The sequence below is a fragment of the Panthera pardus genome, unplaced genomic scaffold (genome assembly GCF_024362965.1).
Source record: "Panthera pardus isolate Hobbes unplaced genomic scaffold, ASM2436296v1 HiC_scaffold_27, whole genome shotgun sequence".
Classification (NCBI taxonomy): Eukaryota; Metazoa; Chordata; class Mammalia; order Carnivora; family Felidae; genus Panthera; species Panthera pardus.
Genome location: NW_026526843.1, coordinates 39,699,382 through 39,718,941, shown reverse-complemented (window position 1 = coordinate 39,718,941; position 19,560 = coordinate 39,699,382). Strand labels below are relative to the sequence as shown.

Genomic DNA, 19,560 nt, shown 5'->3' with positions numbered 1-19,560 from the left:
GGGGCTTGGGACCTAGTGGGAGTTGGGAAGAGCAGTATTTGGGTCAGGGTGGATGCCTGGTCCAAAGTTTGTTCCTGCAGCTGTGTGAAGTGTGTGCGCTGTGATCAAATTGGCCGGTGTACACAACGAACTTGGCATTAGGAGCAGAGAGGTTAGGAGCAGGTGGGGAAATTGGGATTTGAGAGGCCAGCCAGGCAGAGGTTAAGTTCTGAAGAAGAGTTTTGGCAATTGGAAAAGAAGAGGCCAGCACATATGACTGCTACAGTGAAAGAAGCCTGGCATTTTGAATATATTTGGACAGTGATTGGCACAAGGGACAGGGGCCAAGACCTCTTGGTCCTTGAGGTTTGTGGTTCAGGAAAATCAGGGGGTTCTGTTAAATTTCAAGTGGCAAAGGGATAGGCATAGATGTTAGAGGAAGTTGAGAGTGAATGGGATCACTTCCCTGGGAATAAGGTGGGGCTTAGTACACAGCTCAGGGTCTATGGTGGCTCCAGAGTTGGGTGTGGCTAAGGAGACATGGAATAACTCGTGGACAGAATCAGAGAAATGGCAGGACTCTGGATGCCAGAGACCTGGGGTCAGGGAAAGAGTGATGGATGAGAATGGACCCCACAGAGAGCCAGAGGAAGGAAGCAGAGTCAGGATCCTTCGACCTGGCCATGCGTGCACAGCTGGTGGGTTTTGTGAGCCAACTTTCAGCGGTGACAAGTGCAAGGGCAGGGATCCTGAGCATCTTTCCTTGGGGGAGGGGGATCCTGTTTGGGCACCATATACATTCTGTGCCCTTTTCTCACGAGGGTCCTCTGAACTCCTTTGCCAAGGTCAAGGGTCTCACGTGGATTGGTATTAAGGAGAATGCGCGAAGTGATACCAATGATGTTTTCAGAAGAGGGAAGAGGCCCACTCGCGTTTATTTGGTTCCCTCCCTTTTCTTTTGGGTCCTTTTCTTGGGGTATCCTTCCTCCCAATCAGCCCCTTAAGTTGAGGTTGTGTGTTAGCGGTCACTTAGCCACTTGCTCTGGAGCCGTCTTATGAAAGCAGGGAGCAGGCCAATGGGGTAGATGTGGGGTTGAGTCCCCCAATTTTCCATAATAGCTGTGTGACTTTCGGCAAGTCACTTGCAATGGCTGAGCCTCAGCCTCCTCACCCGTACAATGCGGGTGTTTTGAGAGTTCTGCAAGATCACGGATGTGGCACTGGCCTGCCACTTAGAGGGTGCTCATGAATATTCAGTGCGTCAGAGAAACAGGGCCCCCAACTACACCAGGGGCCCCCCCTAATACCCACTCCATTTACACTCAGACGCCAGGTTTATTTTTAGAAAAAAAAAGAGCAAAGTTTATTGAAATTTCAAGCTACATTTGAAAAATCAAAATCCAAATCCTGGAGACATACATCAGGATAAGGTGTCAGAAAGTGGAAAATGTTCACTGCCACAGAACCCCCTAGACACAAGCTCCCTGAGTACATCACCCAGGCACCGTCGGGTCAAAGCCATCCCCTCGTCCATCCCTTGTCCACAAGGGGACACCAGCAAGCCAATCATGCAGTTTACTTGCAAGTTTTCCACAAACACCAAAACAAAAGTTTCTCAATGACAATGTGAAGTCCCAGCTGCTCTTCTCTGAACCCCATTCTATGTAGTCAGCACCAGTGAATGGTGGGTTTGGCATTTGAATGAGGACCTCACGCATCTTTGGGCCGGGGCACACATGGGGCAAGGGCTGCAGCAGCAAGGCATCTGTGGCCGCATTCAGAGGCTTGGCCCTCCTCCCTGCCTTTTCTCTTTAGTCTTACTTAACCTAAAGGACACACTGGATCAACTTGGTAAATGAACACAGTCAAAGAATTAGCCTTAAGAGATAAGGGACCAGTTGATACTCCCAAAGCCGGTTAGGCCCTTCAACACATAGGTGTGTGTGTGTGTGTGTGTGTGCATAGGTGTGTGTGTGTGTGTGTGTGTGTGTGTGTGTGTGTATACATTGCTACACTAAGATATAGATCTAGCCCTATGGGTATATATACGCATGTATGGCTATATAGAAAAACTATGCCAATACTAACCAAACAGAACTTTGTAAGCGGTCATCCCAAAGCCGTAATCCCACACTGGGCTGTGCGCAAAGCCATGCATTAGACCATATGAACCAACAGAAGACTGACTTGGCTCAATCTCTCCTATCTGTGGCCCTGCCTTGGTGAGACAGGGGAGAAGAGAGAGGTTGCCTCTGCTCAAAACATGAGTGGCTTCTTCATAGGAACAGTCGTTGTCAGGTGAAGCTGCTGAAGATGGCCATGGAAATGAAAAACAGACCCCTTATGCTTTCTGGAGTAAACTGGCATCACATCTCACACTACCTTTCTCCTTTGCCAGTTGCGGCCAAGTTGCTCAGACCCTGGGAGCCCCCAGGACACGGTGGCATTAGAGGCTCACTGGCTGGGGGTGATGTGGCCCCACGCAACTCAGCCTCCAGAGACCTGCTCTTTGTCAGGGGTCTGTCACTGGAGTGGACCCAAGTGGCCATGTCCTTAGGACATCTCTTGGCACCAGCTATGCTAGGTGTAAAGTTCTCCACGTGAGATGACGCTTGGGGAACCAAAAACAAACTGGAAAGAACTAGGTAGAACAAGTTTAGTGGCTCTGCCCACCCTGAGGACAGAGCCACTTACACCGCAGAACCACCGGGGGCCTCAGGTGCGTGTGGGGTTTCTGGAACTGGCTCTTCGGGGCTCAGGCGGGACTGGAACTTCTCCAGCTGCTCTGGGCTTGCCAGGGTCTTCAGGAGGGTGTTCTCACGCTCCAGCTGGGAGTTCTTCTCCACCAGCTCCCGGATCTGCTCCTTCAGGATCTCCACCTCCTCTCTGACTGCATACATCAGATGATTCTTCACCAGATCCTGCCACAGAGGGGAATCACAACAAAGCCATCCAGGAGCCATCACGGCCCCTCTGCAGCACCTTCACCCTGCCGTCGGGGCACCTGTGCTGTCCCTCGTGCCACTGGCCTTCCCCCCAACCTCCCCTATCAGCATCCTGGCCTTGCAGCCCTATTCCTCCCTTTCTCCAAAGCACTTAGACCCACTCAAGAGAGCTGCCCGGCTGGACAATGCCTGAGCTGGGAGCCCAGCTTTGAACTACACAGGATGCCTTCTGCAAGTTTCTACTGACTTTCAGAGCTGGCCACTTAGGAGCCACTTCTGTTGGTTGCTGGTGGTCGGCTCTATACCCGTTTCTACATAAGGTCCTGTTGCTGGCTGACCACCTCTCAGGGAGGACCTGCTAAGCACCCCCATAAAGTTTGTCTGCTGTACACATCTTCCCCAGAACAAAATTGGCTCTTTTGGAGACTCCTCCTCTTCAAATGACCCAGCACACCGGTTGCATCTGTGGTGCAACCAGACAGGACACTGGTGGCCCTGGGGGAAGGTGCCGGGATTGCTGCATCCTCTCTGAACCTGATGATTGCACTGGGGGTAGGGAACTGTGTCACTGGGCACTGGGGGCACAGTGAAGTGGTTGCTGACTGCTGGAGGCCCCAGCCCCCTGCAGTCATTTTGACTGCTCCCTGGAGTATGACCTCTACCTAGTAAGGAGAGGGAGATGGGGAGGGGTGCTCTGCTTCTTGGTTCCTCCCAACTCCTGACCCTAGCCCAGGCTCTGCGGAGGCACTGCAGTGCAGTTGCATCCAATGAGCTCCCGCCCCTGCCAAATGCGGGGATGCAGACAAATTCAAGAGTCTGAGCTCCCTGCCCTGCAACCTCCCCAGGAGGGAGCTACAGGCTGCTGCAAAGAGAGGGAGGAGGAAAGGAGGGGGTCCAGCAAAGGCAGACTGCAAATGCCCTAAAAGGTCCTGCTCTGTTGGGATGCTACTTAGGGGCTCCAAGAGCATAGGAAGCAGGCCGTTGGCTTCCTCAGGCTCTTGCCTAATGGCTTTTGCACCCACCCCCTCAGTCCTGCCCGAGTTACATAAGCGGCAGCTAGGTCTGGGGACAGGAATGACGCAGTGATGCCACTCACCATGGCCTGCTCGATCTTGTTGTCTATGGCCACCACGCTGGCTCCAGAGGCACTGCCAAAACAAAAAGCAAAGCGACCGCGTTACCCACTTGGTTCCACTCTGAGTACCTGGCAGCTGCAGCCAAAGTCCTCCATCTGCCCCAGCTCTTCCTCTCTCCCGCCTCCCTGGCCCAGAGTCCCGGGCACTTTGTTCCCAGGCCCTGCAGGAAGCTGCACCTCCCCACCCGGGCCGGCTCCCCGCCGCGTGGAGCAACGCGCGGGTCCCGGGGCGCACCGGCTAGCGTGGTCTGCTCAGCCGGCCCGGGCGACAGGCAAACAATGGGGGCGCGCGGCCCGGGGAGTACCCCCGCCGCCAGCCCATTCCAGCGCCGGCCCAGAAGGTCCCGGGTGAACCTACCGCGCTCCGAAGCTAGCTAGGAATTCCTTCTCGGCTCGGAAGCTTCCGGCCTGCTCCCCAGCGACGCACGGCGCGTGGCCAGCCCTCTGCCCGGCCTGGCCCTGCCCGGCCCGGCCCCGCCGCCCCTCTGCCTCCCGCTGTCTCCACCTCGGGCTGCAGCAGTTCGTTATCACGGCGCATCGGCCGCAGGGACGCTCCGACGGCGGATCCCAGCGCGGCGGTGACCCCCCTCCCTGCGTCCCCTACCCCCGCCCCTTCCCAGGATGCTGCACCGCGGGGAACGGGGACCGGCGGTGCACGGCTAGCTTGGTGACCCAGCCCCCGCCGGCGCCTCGGCTCGGGAGCTGCGGCCAGTGGTTACCTGTTATCCAGCTTAACGGAAACCACATCCCCTCCAAGCAAGGAAGAGAAGAAGGAGATGTTGAAATTGTGCAGCTGATAGACCGCCACCTCCATGGGGGTCTGATACATTTCGGCGTTCATAGCTCGGGCTGCTTGGGCGGGCTGGGCTGCTGGCGGCTGCTGGAGCGCTGCACGGGGCTGGGCTCTGCGAGTCGGGCCCAGGGGCTAGGAGGGGGGCGAAGGCTGCCGATGGGACCCAAAGCCAGGCAGGCGCTTCAGAGTTGAAGGGAAGTGACTCGAGGGGTGTCACCTAGTGTGTCACAAACTCCACAGCCTCCAGTCCAACCCAGACTCGGAGATATTTCGGCTCCTGCTTCTTTTTATAGGAGGAGCTGGCTGCGTCACATGGCGTCAGGGGCCATGCAAATGAGTCCTGTACCGGGCTTTGTGGTCCAGTTAAACCACATCCCCTCCCTGAACCTTAAGCTAGGACTGTAAACAGTTCAGCACTTTCTTGTGCCAACTGGCATCTGCAGAGAGGGCTCTGGAGATTGGTAAAAATCAAACTGGAGCTGATTCTTGAAGAAAGAAGTCCAAATGCCCTAACAAGAGCAGAAAGCATTCAGTAAAGGGTGGCGCTGGTTTTCAAAGCTCTTCTTAAGGTGTCAGCCGGCACACCCCCATGGCTTTGCAATGCCATCACACACCATGCTCCCTGGGTACCCACCCTCACCGTCAGGAGCCTCACCTTCTTCCTGCCGCCTGCCTTCTCAGCCGCTCTTCTGCACACACACTTTGTCATCTGTATGTCCCCTCACCCAGCCCGCTGGCCTGCACCCAGTCCCAGCCCCTGTACACTCACCTCCTCCTCCTTTGGATGTAGCCTCTGTGTACTGACACATGCACAGATCTGTGACATGCTCAGGATGCAGCTGAACTAATCTGCACCTCAGTGTGCATGTAAGGAGAGGAGAGTGTCCAAGAACTCCAGTGAGCTGGGGGAACATGTACCATGGGGAGGCTGGGGGCCATGTGGGTGACAGAGGAGGTGGGGGAGGAGATGGTAGGGGAACGAGTGCTGGAGTGACCACAAGACAGGGCCCTTTTCCTTTGATCTCCATACCCTACTCTGCAGAGAAAATACCTTCCACATTATCCAGGATTTCATATCCCTATTTTTAAAAACAATATTTCCTTACTTTCCTATAAACAGCAAACTACAAACCAAGGCTATATATAAATTATCCTAGGAAAATACCTGCCCTGTGATTCGCCCAGCCACAGGTAAGAAAGGCTACTTCACTTCAGGAACAGATTCCAAGTTACAAGGAAAATGAGGTGGTTGTTGCCTACCAAGAGTTACATATGTTTCCATGAAAATTTGTTTTCATTCTTTTCAGTCTCAAGCTTAAACTAAATAAAAGTCTGCAGTGGCTAGAGGTCCTTTTCTCCTGCTGTTTCCTAAGCGAGGCCACCTGGTGGACAGAGGCGGAATTGCAGCCAGAAGGAGCAATCTAGACAGAACAAGGGACAGGTGATGACCCAACGGCAAGGATTATTGACATGGACTCAGGGCCGTGAGGAGAACATCCCGTTCCACCACATACACAATAGTTTGGATGAAGTTGGGGCCAGTACCCATGAAACAGTTTGTGATTCAGGCAGTGGTCCAAAGAAATACCCTAATGCAATCATGCTCCTGGAAAAGTACTGGGGCCTCTTATCAGCGAAGAAGGTAATTACTATTTGCCTGAGGCTATTTCTCCTAACCAGGTGCCTGGCACTGACACCCTGGCCAAGGCCCCAGTTAAGCCCAGTCTTAAGGCCTTGATTTTCTCCAGGCGGCAAGTGCTGTTGTGCCACCGAACAGCCAACATTTTTGCCACTACGAAATGGGGCTCCCACTGGATCCCACAAGTGGTAACACACGCACAAGGGGCCGTTCTACTTGCAAAGAGCTGACAATAGAACTGAGAGAACCTACTGTGCACAGGCCCAGGATAGTGTATGTCTTCACCCTAGTTTAGGTGGGAGATAATCCCAGTCTCTGGATATTATGTTACCTTTAGGGCATAAATTCTCCCAATTTTGCACTCAACTGTGTGTAGTTGGCAGAACAAAGCACAGACTATATTTGTAGGTCATCGAGAACACTAGCTGAGGAAAAAAAATACTTTTCTTAAATCAGAAGCTTAATTGATACTGGAATTCCCTGATAGAGTAATCTGCCCTCTGTGCCACAGGGAGCTTTCTTGGCCCCAGGAAAGAGTCGAGGAGGTTTCATTGGCTTGCAAATCTTTCCTAAGCTAACTATTGCTACCCACCCCCAAAATTCCAAGTGAAATGATGAAAAGAAAGAGGGAGAGATAAATAAGCTGGGTTGGCAGAGAAAAAACACCACCAGGGAGACGAGGCATAGGACAGAAGAAAAAATAGCTCCTTCCATGGGGACTCCCTTATATGGAGTCAGAGGCAAAGAAACCAAGGTGGTTCGGGAAGGGAAAGGAAGAGAAGCTTGCTAGCAAAGTTGCGTTTGAATTGTACATTAATTATGCTTTGATTAAAAATAAGCTGAGTTTGGGGCGCCTGGGTGGCTCAGTCTGTTGAATGTCTGACTTCGGCTCAGGTCATGATGTCGCGGTTCGTGGGTTCGGGGCCCCACATCAGGCTCACTGCTGTCAGCGAGGAGCAGGCTTCTGATCCTCTGTCTCCCCTCTCACTGCCCCTCCCCTGCTCATGCCCTCTGTCTCTAAAAAAGAATAAACATTCAAAAGAAAAGAAGACTGTCTTAAAAAAAACAACAACTGAGTTTGAGACCTACTGACCATAATGTCTACCATTAAGTGAGCACCAGCTATGGGCCAGACATTTGTGCCAGCTGCTCCACAAAACCTGTGGTGTAGGCACTGTCACCATCATTTCACAGATGAAGAAACCAACAGTCTGAGAGGCTACCTTGCCCAAGGTAGCACAGCTAGTAAATTACAGAGCTGGGACTCCAATCTAGGTCTTCCTGACCCAGAGACCAAGTTCGTTCCTACTGCATTTAGGAGTGGGGTAGGGGGTAGGTGTGTTGAATAAGTGAATCAATGCAGTTGGGGGGCTGGGTTGGAGGTGCCCAAAAAGCAGTAAGGAAGAAGAAAGGATGAGGGGCAGGACATATGCCTCTAGGATGCCAGCAGCAGTACTGTTAGAGAATGGACTTTGAGCTCCGTCAGCACAGCTGGCTTTTCTGACGCTCATGGCAGGGGACAGCAGCATCGGGGACCAGAAGAATATCCAAAGTGTCCGTGTGAAATTTATAGTGGGCTGGGCTCACCCACATCATTTCAAAAGGCAGCCACACAGTCCTCAAAGAAAGCTCACTCTGTCTAAGGAAATAGGAAATATTAATCCAGCCTGGTGGCTCCTGCAATGACAAATATGTAGTCGGGGTATACGATACCCCAAATAAAGTAACCAGTCTGAGAATAATCACAGTACAGGCAAACCTCCACTTCCTAGGGCCCCACTAACTAGCATCCTTAATTAACTTTTTGTTGTTGTTGTTTCATATTCCTGCTATGCTCAGCTTTTAGGAGAATGAAGCCAGGCACAAGAAAACAAGCTCCTACCAAGGATTTAGTTTTACAAAACAACTTCGAAAGGATGTCCCACGTTCAGCCCACTCAGCCCACGCTCAGCCAATCTCTCATCCCCTCTATACCTCTAGTTTTGCCCACTGCCAGCCAAGTGAGAAGTGATCACCTTGAGGCCTTAGGGTCCACCATTAGCAAACAATGAAACAATGGCTGGATCCCAGGATCCCAGAGTTCGCTAAGGCAAGACAATGGACATAAAGGTCCCTGTAGAGAGATTTTTTTCAAACAAAGGCAGGTAAGAGGGGGAGAAGAGAAGAAGCAGGAGGACTCCAGAAGGTTTTCTGCTTAACCCCTGGCACACTAGAAAATTCCTCTGCCCAGAATATCTGCAAGAAACCTCACAGTGAGTGGAGGCTTGTGCTGTATGAAGTATCTATGACCTTATCTAACTTTTCTGAGAAAGTGCTGATCCGAGGGGCTCTCTGCATCCCTATGTCCTACGGAGGTGGGCCCCAGGTAGGAAACCATGGGCTAGGGATTCACTAGCCCACCGACCTGTGTGCATATATCCAAATTCCCTTTCTTCTGACCTACACTCGACAGGCTGGGCTGGACCCAGAGCCAGCACAGCAACAGGGGCTGGCTGATGAGCCAGGTCCTTTGCTGACTCACAGTCTAGCCCCAGTGGCCACGGGATTCGGCAATTAAACAGACACAGCTGCCCCCTCCCTCTCTCAGGGGTGACTTGTAGATGCAGGGTGGCATACAGGAGGACAGAGCCAACTCCCTCCATTTTAGGAGGGCCTGGAAGCTGACTTGTTGAGCTGGAAGAAGTGTCTCAGCATTCCCACCGATATGTTCCACTTCAAAAGCCAGACTCTCTAGGACAAGAGAGCTTCCTACTTGGGGTTCCCACGGGACGGCGGGACAGAGACTGGGTAGTCTGGGCCACAGAAGGCGTGGGCCAGATTTCAGCACACTGATGAGGGGTGGGGAGCTGACTTGGGGTGGGTGTGGTAGGGTTGGGGGTGGCGATGAGGGGGAACATCTCACTTCCCTTTTTGTCACACTTGAAGCATTGTGTACCATGTAGCCCAAAGGAAACTATTTATAGGCAAGTCTTCCTTATTTTCTACAGGGAATGTTCCACCCAAAGATTCGGCAATGGTGCCAGCAAAACACAGGGTCCTGTGTCAGGAGAAGCGGAAAAAGACACGACGTGAGAGGTGCAGGACAAGCCACAAAGCAAACACAGGGTTAGGAGCTGGAAAAGGAAATCAAAAAGGATATTGAGCACTGGAGCATTAGCACAGTTAATGGGGCGGCTGCAAAACAGCCCTCCCCTCTTATTCCTCCACCCCGGCCCCCTTCCGGCTGAAGCTCTGGCTACTACTAATTACTTACTTGTCCCTTTTTCTGAAGAGGCTGGGGGAATAAGGAGGCTGAAATGCCATCGTTTAATTTGTCCTTGCTTCTGTCTTATCTTCTCTCTTCCCCTCTGCTTCCCCCTCCAGTGTGGAAGACCATAGACAGGAAGGCCACTGCAACTTACATCGTTACTTTGGCTTCATGGAAAATCCCCAAAGTCCAGAAGGAGGGAAGCAAGAAGGAAAGACGGGGACAGGGAGAGCGCCTTGTCCTCTGTGGGTCATGTGAACTGCCCTGCATGGCCAAGGCCCAGAACCCTGACTCTCGGGGGGGGGGGGGGGGGGGGGCAGGAAAATGGTGGGGGAAGATGTGAACACAGATGCAGAAGGCGATGGTAGGAGGGACCCCAAGGAGAGTCCTGGTGGAGATGGATACTCTCTTGGAGAAGCAGTTCTAACCACTGATTTGGGCCAAGCCCTGACACCAAATGACGACAGAGGCAAATGAATCGTGCCTTTCAGCTCCCTCCGGGACAGGGTCCCATGTGAGCCTCACAAACAATCTCTGAGTGACACTAGGGATGACAGGCAGAACCAAACCCCATTCTGACAGGGTGGGCCTCCCCGCTCACCCTCATTCAGAGAAGTTCAAAAAGCGCTCTTGTCGAATCATCTTGGTCACCCCAACTTTGGCGGCTAACTCTGAGGGGAGGCAGTTCCTCCCAGTGTTTCGGCAAGACTGGAAGTATTGGCAACGTTAGCCAAGAACGCTGTTTAGCTCAGTGGATCTTAAATCTTATGAACCTTGTGTCAATATTTATGCCTGTCTCCTTTCCCCTTATGCCTCGCAGCTGGGAAAATTGACCTCCATCATTTTTCTGAGCCCTATTCTCATTTTCCACCCTCCCCATTACCCATCTCCTAGCATGAAATAGATGTTCCTGAAAAAGAGACGGCAAAATTAACCTCAGTCAATAGAATCTCCTCCCCCTTCTCCTCCTCCTCCTCCTCCTCCTTTTCCCTCTCCTTGTTGCCATTATCATTCAATTCAAGTCAGTTCAACTCAATTCAATTCTAAATTGACTGAATGCCTATTTAAAGCCTAAGGCCCTTTGGGGGGGGATTTAAACAACCAAACAAACAAATTTTTGACCAGTCAAAAATTGTGCTTCCTTCCAGAATATCCTGGGCCTGCAGCAAATTCGGGAGTCTCCCTACTTGGTGGTTATATCTTAGTGAAATGTCTGCTTCAGGAAAAAGCCCAGGACTTGAGGGTGTCTGGAAGGGTAGCTTGGGGTTCAGGAGGGCCACAACCACTGCCATCCCCAGGCATCACTTCATTCCTCAGAATTGGCTGTGCTTTTTTTTCTCCTCACCCTGACCGTTGGGCCATGCCCATCTAGACGGGGATAACACAGCTGCCGCAGAGCTTGGACTTTAGGACCTACGTAGCTGCTCTGACCTTGTAGCCTAAGTGCCAGTGCCTCTCACTCAGATTCTCTTCCTTAACCCTCAACATTTGTAAACTAAGGGGTTTGTAAACCTTGTTTGTAAACAAAGCATAGATATTTGCTCTCTGAGTTACCACTGCCTTCCTTCCAAGAAGGGTGTCCATGTTTAGTGTGGGGATCACCTCTACCTGCCCACTTCTCGGTCTTCCTTCTTTGGCCAGCTCCCCTTGGTCTTAACCTTGGTTAAGGTTAACCTTGGGAGGCTCACCCTCCCAAGCCTGCACCATCTTCAGGCAGGCGGAAGGCCTCCCCTCCCCCAGTCACAGCCCACCCTCTGGAAGTCCTAGCCCACTGCTCCCAGCCTGCTCAGGAGCTGGGAGAGAAAGCGGCAAGAACATGGCCGCCCTTCACGTTTGCACCAGCCCTCCACCAGCCAACCGGAGCCAGGGAGACCCTGGCAGGGCCTCTCCCTGTCCCTTCTGCTCTGTGGAGCAGCCCCAAGAGCTAAAATTCCAAGCCATTTTTTCTTGGAATGGGGTTGCCAGGGTTACTTTGAGTGGTGTGTGAAGGACTCAGGGCTACTGGTAATGCGTGGAAGACAAGAACCAGGAGGATCTCGCTGGGGATGTGGAGCCGGCCGACAAGAAGCTAATGAAGAGGCCAGGGCCTCCAAGGTGGAGCACCTGGCTCCATTGTGGGCCCTGCTATAGAATGGGTGACCTTTGAAGTGGTACAGGTTTCCTGGGAAACAAAACGCCAGTAATAATGCCAGCCTCTTTAGGTGCTTGGGCTCCTGGGCCACGATGGGCAAGCATTATGAGCCTCCCAAGGCTCTTGTGTTGTATGCCCCAGGCCCGTGCTTACCTCATAGCAGAGCTATTCACCAAGGGCTCACTTGAGGTAGCTCCTTGATCCTCTGTGGTGGGATTCTCTGACTTGTGAAGAGGGGCTCTGCAGATTGCAAAGGGCCTCCCCACTCTCCAGCTACCCCCAGAAGCCTCAGAGGTTCCTGGATGGAAAGGAGGCAGCCTAGCTTCGGTGAGGCCAGTGGCAGGAGGGGGCAGGGGACACGCTACTCGCACCAGAGAAAGGAAGGAGAGATACAAGGCAAAGCTCCTCCCTGGGCAGCCCCCACCCTGGCCATGGGAACAGTGCCCGGGAGCTCAAAAGAGTGTTTGTTGGGAGGGTTAAGGAAGGCCTCCCGGCTCGGTTTGAGAATTGCTGACAAGGAATATACATACCTTATCAGGAAGAAAGAGAAGCACAGAGGCACACACATCCATGCAAACATTTCTCTCAGCCTTTCACCAAGTCTAATTCACAGAGATAGGCAGGAGAAGGACATCATGCATATCTTCTGTCTCTGTCTCTGTCTCTCTCTTGGCTATTGCCAGCTTCCTCCTGACCCCAAATAAGTAGTAAGACAACAGGACATGGCAAGATGGCAAGGCAGGACACTCTAGACCAAGCCAGCGTATCAAAAGACACAGCCTTGGGGGCTCCTGGGTGGCTCAGTCAGTTGTGTCTGACTCTTGATTCTGGCTCAGGTCATGATTTCATGGTTTCTGAGTTCAATCCCCGCATCGGGCTCTTCACTGACAGTGCAGAGCCTGCTTTGGATTCTCTCTCTCTCACTCACTCTCTCTCTGGCCTTCCCCTGCACTCTCTCTCAAAAATAAATAAATAAACATTAAAAAAAAGACACAGCATTGGCTCTCCCTGACATCCAGGGCCGGCTGCATGCTGTGCAGAGTCATAGGTGATAGGGTTCTTGGGAGAAGCATGGAGAGGCAGTCAGATGGGTACAGGGGGAACCAGTTGAAGCCTCCCACTGTACACCAGGAACAGGAAGCCCTCGTGCTGCCAGGTGCACAGGTTTCAAAGATGTCGATCACACATTAAATTAAAAGAAAAATAAAAGCAAGCACTGCTTGCACGCAATCATATGAACACCAAAGAAAGGATCCTCACAGGCTCCTAGAAGAAGACCGTTCTAACTACAGCCGGTCCTGGCACAGATGCTATGTGACTGGTTACCTGAGAAATGTGATTTAAAGGGCACTGAGAAAAAATCCTCTCAGTACAAGATGTCTGCCTGACCTAGCTGCTGTACTGCCTAACGACATCACCATCTGAGTCATACTCTTGGGTTCTAATGATCATTCCTGGACTTCTTTATAATTTGAGGAATTAAGAAAGGTGTTTTTTTTTTTATCTCCATGAAAAAGCCCTGGGAAAGTGCCACATTCTGCCACGATCGGTTATGCATACTTAAGTATGAACTCATTTTTCATATTACTTTCAACAGAGTGGTCAGGGGCAGATCAGCACTGGAAGACAACTGGACACATAGCAGGTAAACCTTGCTTGGTGGGCTGCAGAGGGAAAGAAATGGATCCTTATGAGGTTTTTAATTTTTTTTTTAATTTTTTAGTGATTATTTATTTTTAAGAGAGAGAGAGACAGAGAGACAGAGAGACAGAGCACGAGCAGGGGAGGGGCAGAGAAAGAGAGAGACATAGAATCTGAAGCAGGTTCCAGACTCCTAGCTGACAACAGCAAGCCCGACGCGGGGCTCAAACTCACAAGCCGTGGGATCATGACCTGAGCCGAAGTCGGACACTTAACTGACTGAGCCACCCAGGAGCCCCAAGGTTCTTATTTTTTTGTGTTTATTTATTTTTGATAGAGGGAGACAGAGGATCCGAAGTGGGCTCTGCACTGACAGCAGTAAGCCGGACGTGGGGCTCAAACTCATGAGATCATGAGATTAAACCATGAGATCATGACTTGAGCCGAAGTTGGACGCTCAACTGACTGAGCCACCCAGGCACCCCCGCTTATGAGGTTCTTAATATCAGGATCAGCCTGGGGGGGGAGCTTGTGAAGAATATGAATGTCCTGGGCTCCATCCAGCCCTAGAAAATCCGGTGGAATAGTGTGTGACTTGGGAAGGGTATTTTCAGATGGTTTGGATGCAGCTTTTCTGGTCCCAGTCCATGGAACTGCCTTTGGGAATCACTGGCCTAAAGGTGACAGCCAAGACAGGGTCTACTCAAAGAGTCCCCAGAGGGTCAGGGTCACCAAGACTTACTTTGTGTGATACACCATGATGGGGTTCAGAATATTCTGGGCCTAAGGTCTGTCTGCCCTTCACTCGCTTTCCCTTGCCTTGTCAACTCCTGAAAATTTGATCAGAACATGAATGAGCACTGCTAAAAGAAGGATAACCCAAACCTGCTCTAATTTATAAACCAGTCTCTGACAAATTTCACCTGTTATGAGGAACAGATTGCTTCTAAGACACTTCACAGCTGTCGGTGGAACTCTGCCTGAGAGGCTGGGGACGCAGAGGGTGGGCATCACAGGGTGGGAAGGGAGAAGAACCCGGGGAGAGGGAGAGAACAGGGAAGAGCTGAGTTTTCTCCAACAGCACAGTTTGGTCAATTAACCAGCCCTGCCTCCCTTCTACAAAAGTCAGCTCTTCGCCAGCCCTGTGCCTGTCACCACCTGGTCAAATGTGTGTCTGTCAGAGGTAGGCTAGAGGGGTGTGACTCATTCCCTCCTCAGGAGCCTGCTGGGGCTGACTACAAAGAGTTACCAGGATCTCTGCAACCATGCTCATCTCCAAGGGAGGGCAGAAGGGGAATTAGATGCTCTCTCTCTGTGGTATGCATCCGGCCTGTGTTTTGGTATTTTATTTTATTTTTATGTTTAATTTATACTGCCTGCTAGGTTTGGGGCTTAAATAAACAAAGGCTATGCTTCCCCCAAGGCTTGAACTTCCTGGTTGCCTGTCAGCAACAGAGTGACCCTTTTATCCTCTTCTCTTGCTCCTTGAGACAGGCAGTGCAGGGGGTGGGATTGGAAGAGAAAAAGATATTTTGGATCCAAAGCCTGGAAATTCTTGGTGCCAGCTTAAAATACCATCCTCACCCCCGCCCTTCTCGACAACATGTATGTTAAGTTCCAAAGCCACCTTACCAAGCACAGACTTGTTTTAAAGGCCACAGCAGAACCCACAAAAATGGGAAATTCAAAGTATTTATTGATTTTTTAAAAAATCTACTTCCGGACAACTTTGTACCACCAAGCAAAGACAGAAGGGTCCCAGGTCTTTGTGGGCAGAGCAGGCTTAAAGGCCTATAGACTGAGTAGAGTACGGTGGGCCTGCCTACCTAAGGAAGGCTCCCTGCCAAAGCTCATACACCTTAAAAAATAAGATGAACACTGGCTCCTATGTCCTAGGATAGAACTCTAACAGCAAAGTAATGAATCCTGGTTTGACATCCTGTTATTTGCTAAAACTAATAATACCATGGAGTTTGTTGACAGACTTTCAGGAGAGCTAAAGTAAATATGGAAACTGAGGAATGGCCAAGTATAGACAGTTACTAGCTCAGCAGAGGAGAAGAAAGGAGTTTCACAGTTATTCCTTGGGCATCTTGGGGCACTGGGGCCTGAGCACAGTGGGGAGGTAATCTGGAGGCATCTGTCACATCACCGGATGATTTCTCTCCAACAATAGGCTGTTGCAATAATGGGCTTGGCCCACAGAGCTGGGTCCTGAGCCCTTAGAGAATAATGGTAAGAATCGAGAGGGACTGCCCTAATACACATGCCAAGGGAGGTGCTCCCTCAGAAACACAGCTTTCTACATGAACTTGGTCAAGTAGGAAGAGAATATGTCAAGAGGCCAGAGTTCTTTTTCCACTTTGGCCACTAGCCAGCTGGGGGACTGCTTGGAAGGTTCTAAACCCCCTGTACTGCCAGCTCCTCATTTATGAAATGGGAATGATGCTTCCCTCCCCAACATATACACCATACAAGGTGGATAGGTTTATAGACACCTCAAAGTCTGGAAACAGATAACATCATTGTATTATTTTTGCAGACTGACAATGTCTTGACAGTAATATATATACATATTTGCCCAGGTTTCCTGACTTGGTGGCTATCCTGTCAGTGACATAGCTGTATTCTTCGGAAAGTCAGAAGGGCCACATGATCACTCCATAAGTAAGGGTCCCGGGCCCCAAACACTGCTGGCAAAATGGCTCACTGGGTAAGCAGCCCTATCAATGCAATTTCAAAGCCTGGCATTGCTACCTTTGTGCCCAGTTTCAATTTTTGTTTCCAAGGTTTCATAAGTTATTGGTACTGCTTATGGGGAGGGGCTAGCATGAGGGACAAGAGGCTAACTCATTCGCTTGGAGGTCTTTGGCAATCTGTCCCTGTACACAGGACTTGTCACTTGCATAACATTTTGGCCTCGAGAGTCTCTTCGATGGCACAAGCAGTCAGTAGTCGGCAGGACCTCTTGTCTTTCAAACAGGACTAAAGGCACAGCCAGATAAGACCATGACCGGAAGTGGGCACTGTACCCTCGGAGTCTGGACAGTACCTGGCACACAGTCTCAATATGGTAAATATGTACTTAATAACTAACTAAAAGGTTTGAATAAGTGTTAGAACTTTGTTAATGGCTCCCGCAGGGAGGAACTATAGGCCAATTCATGAATTTGCTTTCTGTTAATGCTTTAATTTGGGGACAATCACTGTCTGAGAGCGATTCTGCAGTTAAAAACATGAAAGACTAGTGAAAATCAAACATACTTGGGAAACCCAACCCAAACACAATTTAATTGAGTAAGTGGCCACTAATGACCTGGAACCGAGGCCTGACCTCTTCAGTAAAAAGGGATAATTCACCCCCGTGTGTGCTCCTGGTTCTCCACTAACGCTAGGACTCTGGTCAGTTTCCATCTTTAGCTGGAGGGGCTGGGTCAGTTGGGAACAGAGCACCCACAGGGAGCAGTGGAGGGTGATGAAGCCCAAGAGCAGGGCAGCCAAGTCTCAGCTGGCAGTAACATCAAAGAGGGATTTGGGGCAAGCAGGCCTCATTCTGAGCCAGTGACAGCCATTTAACTGGAAAGATGTGGGTGGGGTGGGTGGGGGCGAATGGGGGCAGACACACACACACACACACACACACACACACACACACACACACACACAAACCTGTCCTGATCAAAAATACCCTGATACCCACCAAGATTAAGGAAATTCTCACTGTTAATGTCACCATTGGGTTTGAAGTCTTGAGGATCCCTGTTAAAATGAAAAGTCTTTCTCAGAAGGGGAAATGTTCAGTTTTTTTCAGGGAAGGAACATGACGGCCTGCCTGGTGTGGTTCTGAATAGTGGGGGGCTTCTGGGAGAACTGACTCAGGCTGGCTAAGTATAGACAGGTGGGGTGCTGCCTGGGAAGGGGCCTCACAATGGGTCCTGGCTGACTAGTGGCCTTGGGCTTTCAGGGGCCAGGCAGATGTACCCCCATATTCCTGGACTCACTGTCAAGAAACCAAACTGCCTGAGTGGGCAAACTCTAAGAGCAGTGGAGTTTATGACAAAGGAGATGGTTTTCTCCTGCCCTCCTTGGGAAAACGGTTCTGAAGAATCTGTGAGGAGCAGGGATATGCCTGAGCCTTATTGGGGACATTTAACTTCCATGTTCCCTTTCCAGGGGATTTTGTTTGCTTGCTTGTCAAGGCATCCTCCCTGGACACACCCTCCTCAAGTTCGACTTACTCATTAATAAGCTGGCACGGGTGACAAACTGACCCCCAGGAAGGCTCCATTGGCTGATAAGGGGTTGATGGGTTCTCCCTCCCATGGGGTAATTTCTTTTTCCCAAGAGCCTCCTATTAACCCAAAGGAATGAAATCTAGTGGGGGAAATGCCAGGCAGAAAGGCAGGTTGCTGGGGGAGCTGTCTTTGGCCATTTTCTGCCACTCTCTGTTGGCAGTCGCCTTCTCTGCCTGTGCACCAGGCGGCCCTGGCAGCAGACACAACACTCACACCAGAGCTAGCCAGGCCAGCCCTTGCCCCTCCGCACCCCTCCTTCATACTCTTGTAAAAGCCTGGCAGAACCTCCTCCCTGAAACCCATTCTGGTCTGACCAGGTGATGGCCAACCGCCTAACACCAGGCAGAGCTGGGTCAATGGAGGGGGGCAGGGTGGGGGGACAGCCCCCCACTCCTCCCTGTGGCCCTGTTGTGAGGCGCTGGCAGCTGGGAGAGGACCTGAAACCAGTTAGCCTGGGGCTCCCAGCCAGCAGTGTATTTTCATCTTGTTTTGACTGGGACTGTCCTCCCCTGTGTAAACACATCCATGACAGGGGGAAGACAATGTAGAACAGCTTAAAATAGGTGGGTGGAATACATCCCACCCATGAATCACCAGCACGGGGAATGCCCTGCAGGTGGGCCTTGCTTTAAGCAAACCTGACATATGAAAACCTTGATTCAATAAGCAGGTGGGGATGGACAGCTGTTAGGTCTTGACCTATCACTGGGAGCTCTCAAAGCCACATCTGGTCCAAATAATAATATCAGTGGCTCCTGTGTACTGCTAGCTTAGCAGGCACTGTGCTAGAGTAATTATATACATTAGCCTTTTGAACCTTATCAGCAGTTGGAGGATCGACAGTAGGGGGATGGGTATCATATTATCATTAGGCCCAATTGGTGGATGGGGAAACAGAGGCTCAGAAGGGTTAAGTGACTTGCCTAGGGTCCCCAGGCTAGTAAGTGGGGCTAGTAAGTGGCAGAGGCCAAATACGATCCCCTGGTGTGTGATTCTAAAGTTCCAGGCTGTCTCTGGCTAGGCGTTTTGCTTTGTTTTAAGGAGATTTCCAGGCATCTGAGGCACGAATGTCCCTTCCCACTGAACCCTCTGCATCACAACTGCAGGGGAACTGGGAACCTCTCAGGGTCAGGGTGGGGAAGCCCTTGGGGTCGGGGCTGGTTCTTTCCATTGATTAAAGGATTCCCATCTCAGTCCCCTGGATCGGGCGGGGGGGGGGGGGGAGCTTAGCATGTCAGAATGGGATGGATCTGCATTTCAACTCAGGGACTGGCTGACTGTTTAATGGCAACTGCTTGACCAGACTCTGGGAAGGCCCCTCAAGTAACTGCAAATAAGTCCAAATTACTCACACACCAGGCCAGGGAAGGGACAAAAGACTCAGTATAATAATCTAGTATAAGGAAAGACCAAATGTAAACATGTATTTTGAAACAAAATGTCACCAATCATGCTGTTGGTGCAGGGCTGGCCCCCAGGGCTAAACTGTGAAGTAGGAGTCTGTCTTCAGAACCTTCCTGCTTCCTTTACAGGTACCTTCCTCCTGCCTGTTCCCTCAGGCGACCTGTGCCCTCCTGCTGCTGGGAGTTCCATGGGGCCCCTTACTACTATGTTGGGTGCCCTGCCCTCCCTAGCAGTGCCCACTTCAGGGGAGACTCTGTCTCCCTCCTCCAAATCAAACGTACCTGGTTTGAGGGCCAATCCTAAAGGACAAATTAGAGAAATGTATTTGTGTCAATGGCAGGTAATGACTTA

The 19,560-nt window shown here is 51.1% G+C and overlaps 1 protein-coding gene across 3 annotated transcripts in view; it reads right to left on the bottom strand.

The window, feature by feature from the left end:
- Positions 1 to 1,317: 1,317 nt before the first annotated feature.
- TSC22D3 (TSC22 domain family member 3) overlaps positions 1,318 to 19,560 on the bottom strand; it is a 62,014-nt gene continuing 43,771 nt past the window's right edge. The window contains exons 1-3 of one of the 3 annotated variants that reach the window (XM_019435666.2): positions 9,745 to 9,863; positions 4,021 to 4,072; positions 1,318 to 2,900 (exon numbers count right to left, since the gene is read on the bottom strand). In XM_019435666.2, coding sequence (XP_019291211.1) covers positions 2,670 to 2,900; positions 4,021 to 4,072; positions 9,745 to 9,794 — 333 coding nt within the window. In that variant the 5' untranslated portion in view covers positions 9,795 to 9,863 and the 3' untranslated portion in view covers positions 1,318 to 2,669. Of the gene's footprint in view, positions 2,901 to 4,020; positions 4,073 to 4,778; positions 5,132 to 9,744; positions 9,864 to 19,560 lie in introns of those variants that run through there. The other 2 variants (XM_019435665.2, XM_019435664.2) reach the window with 2 other exon arrangements.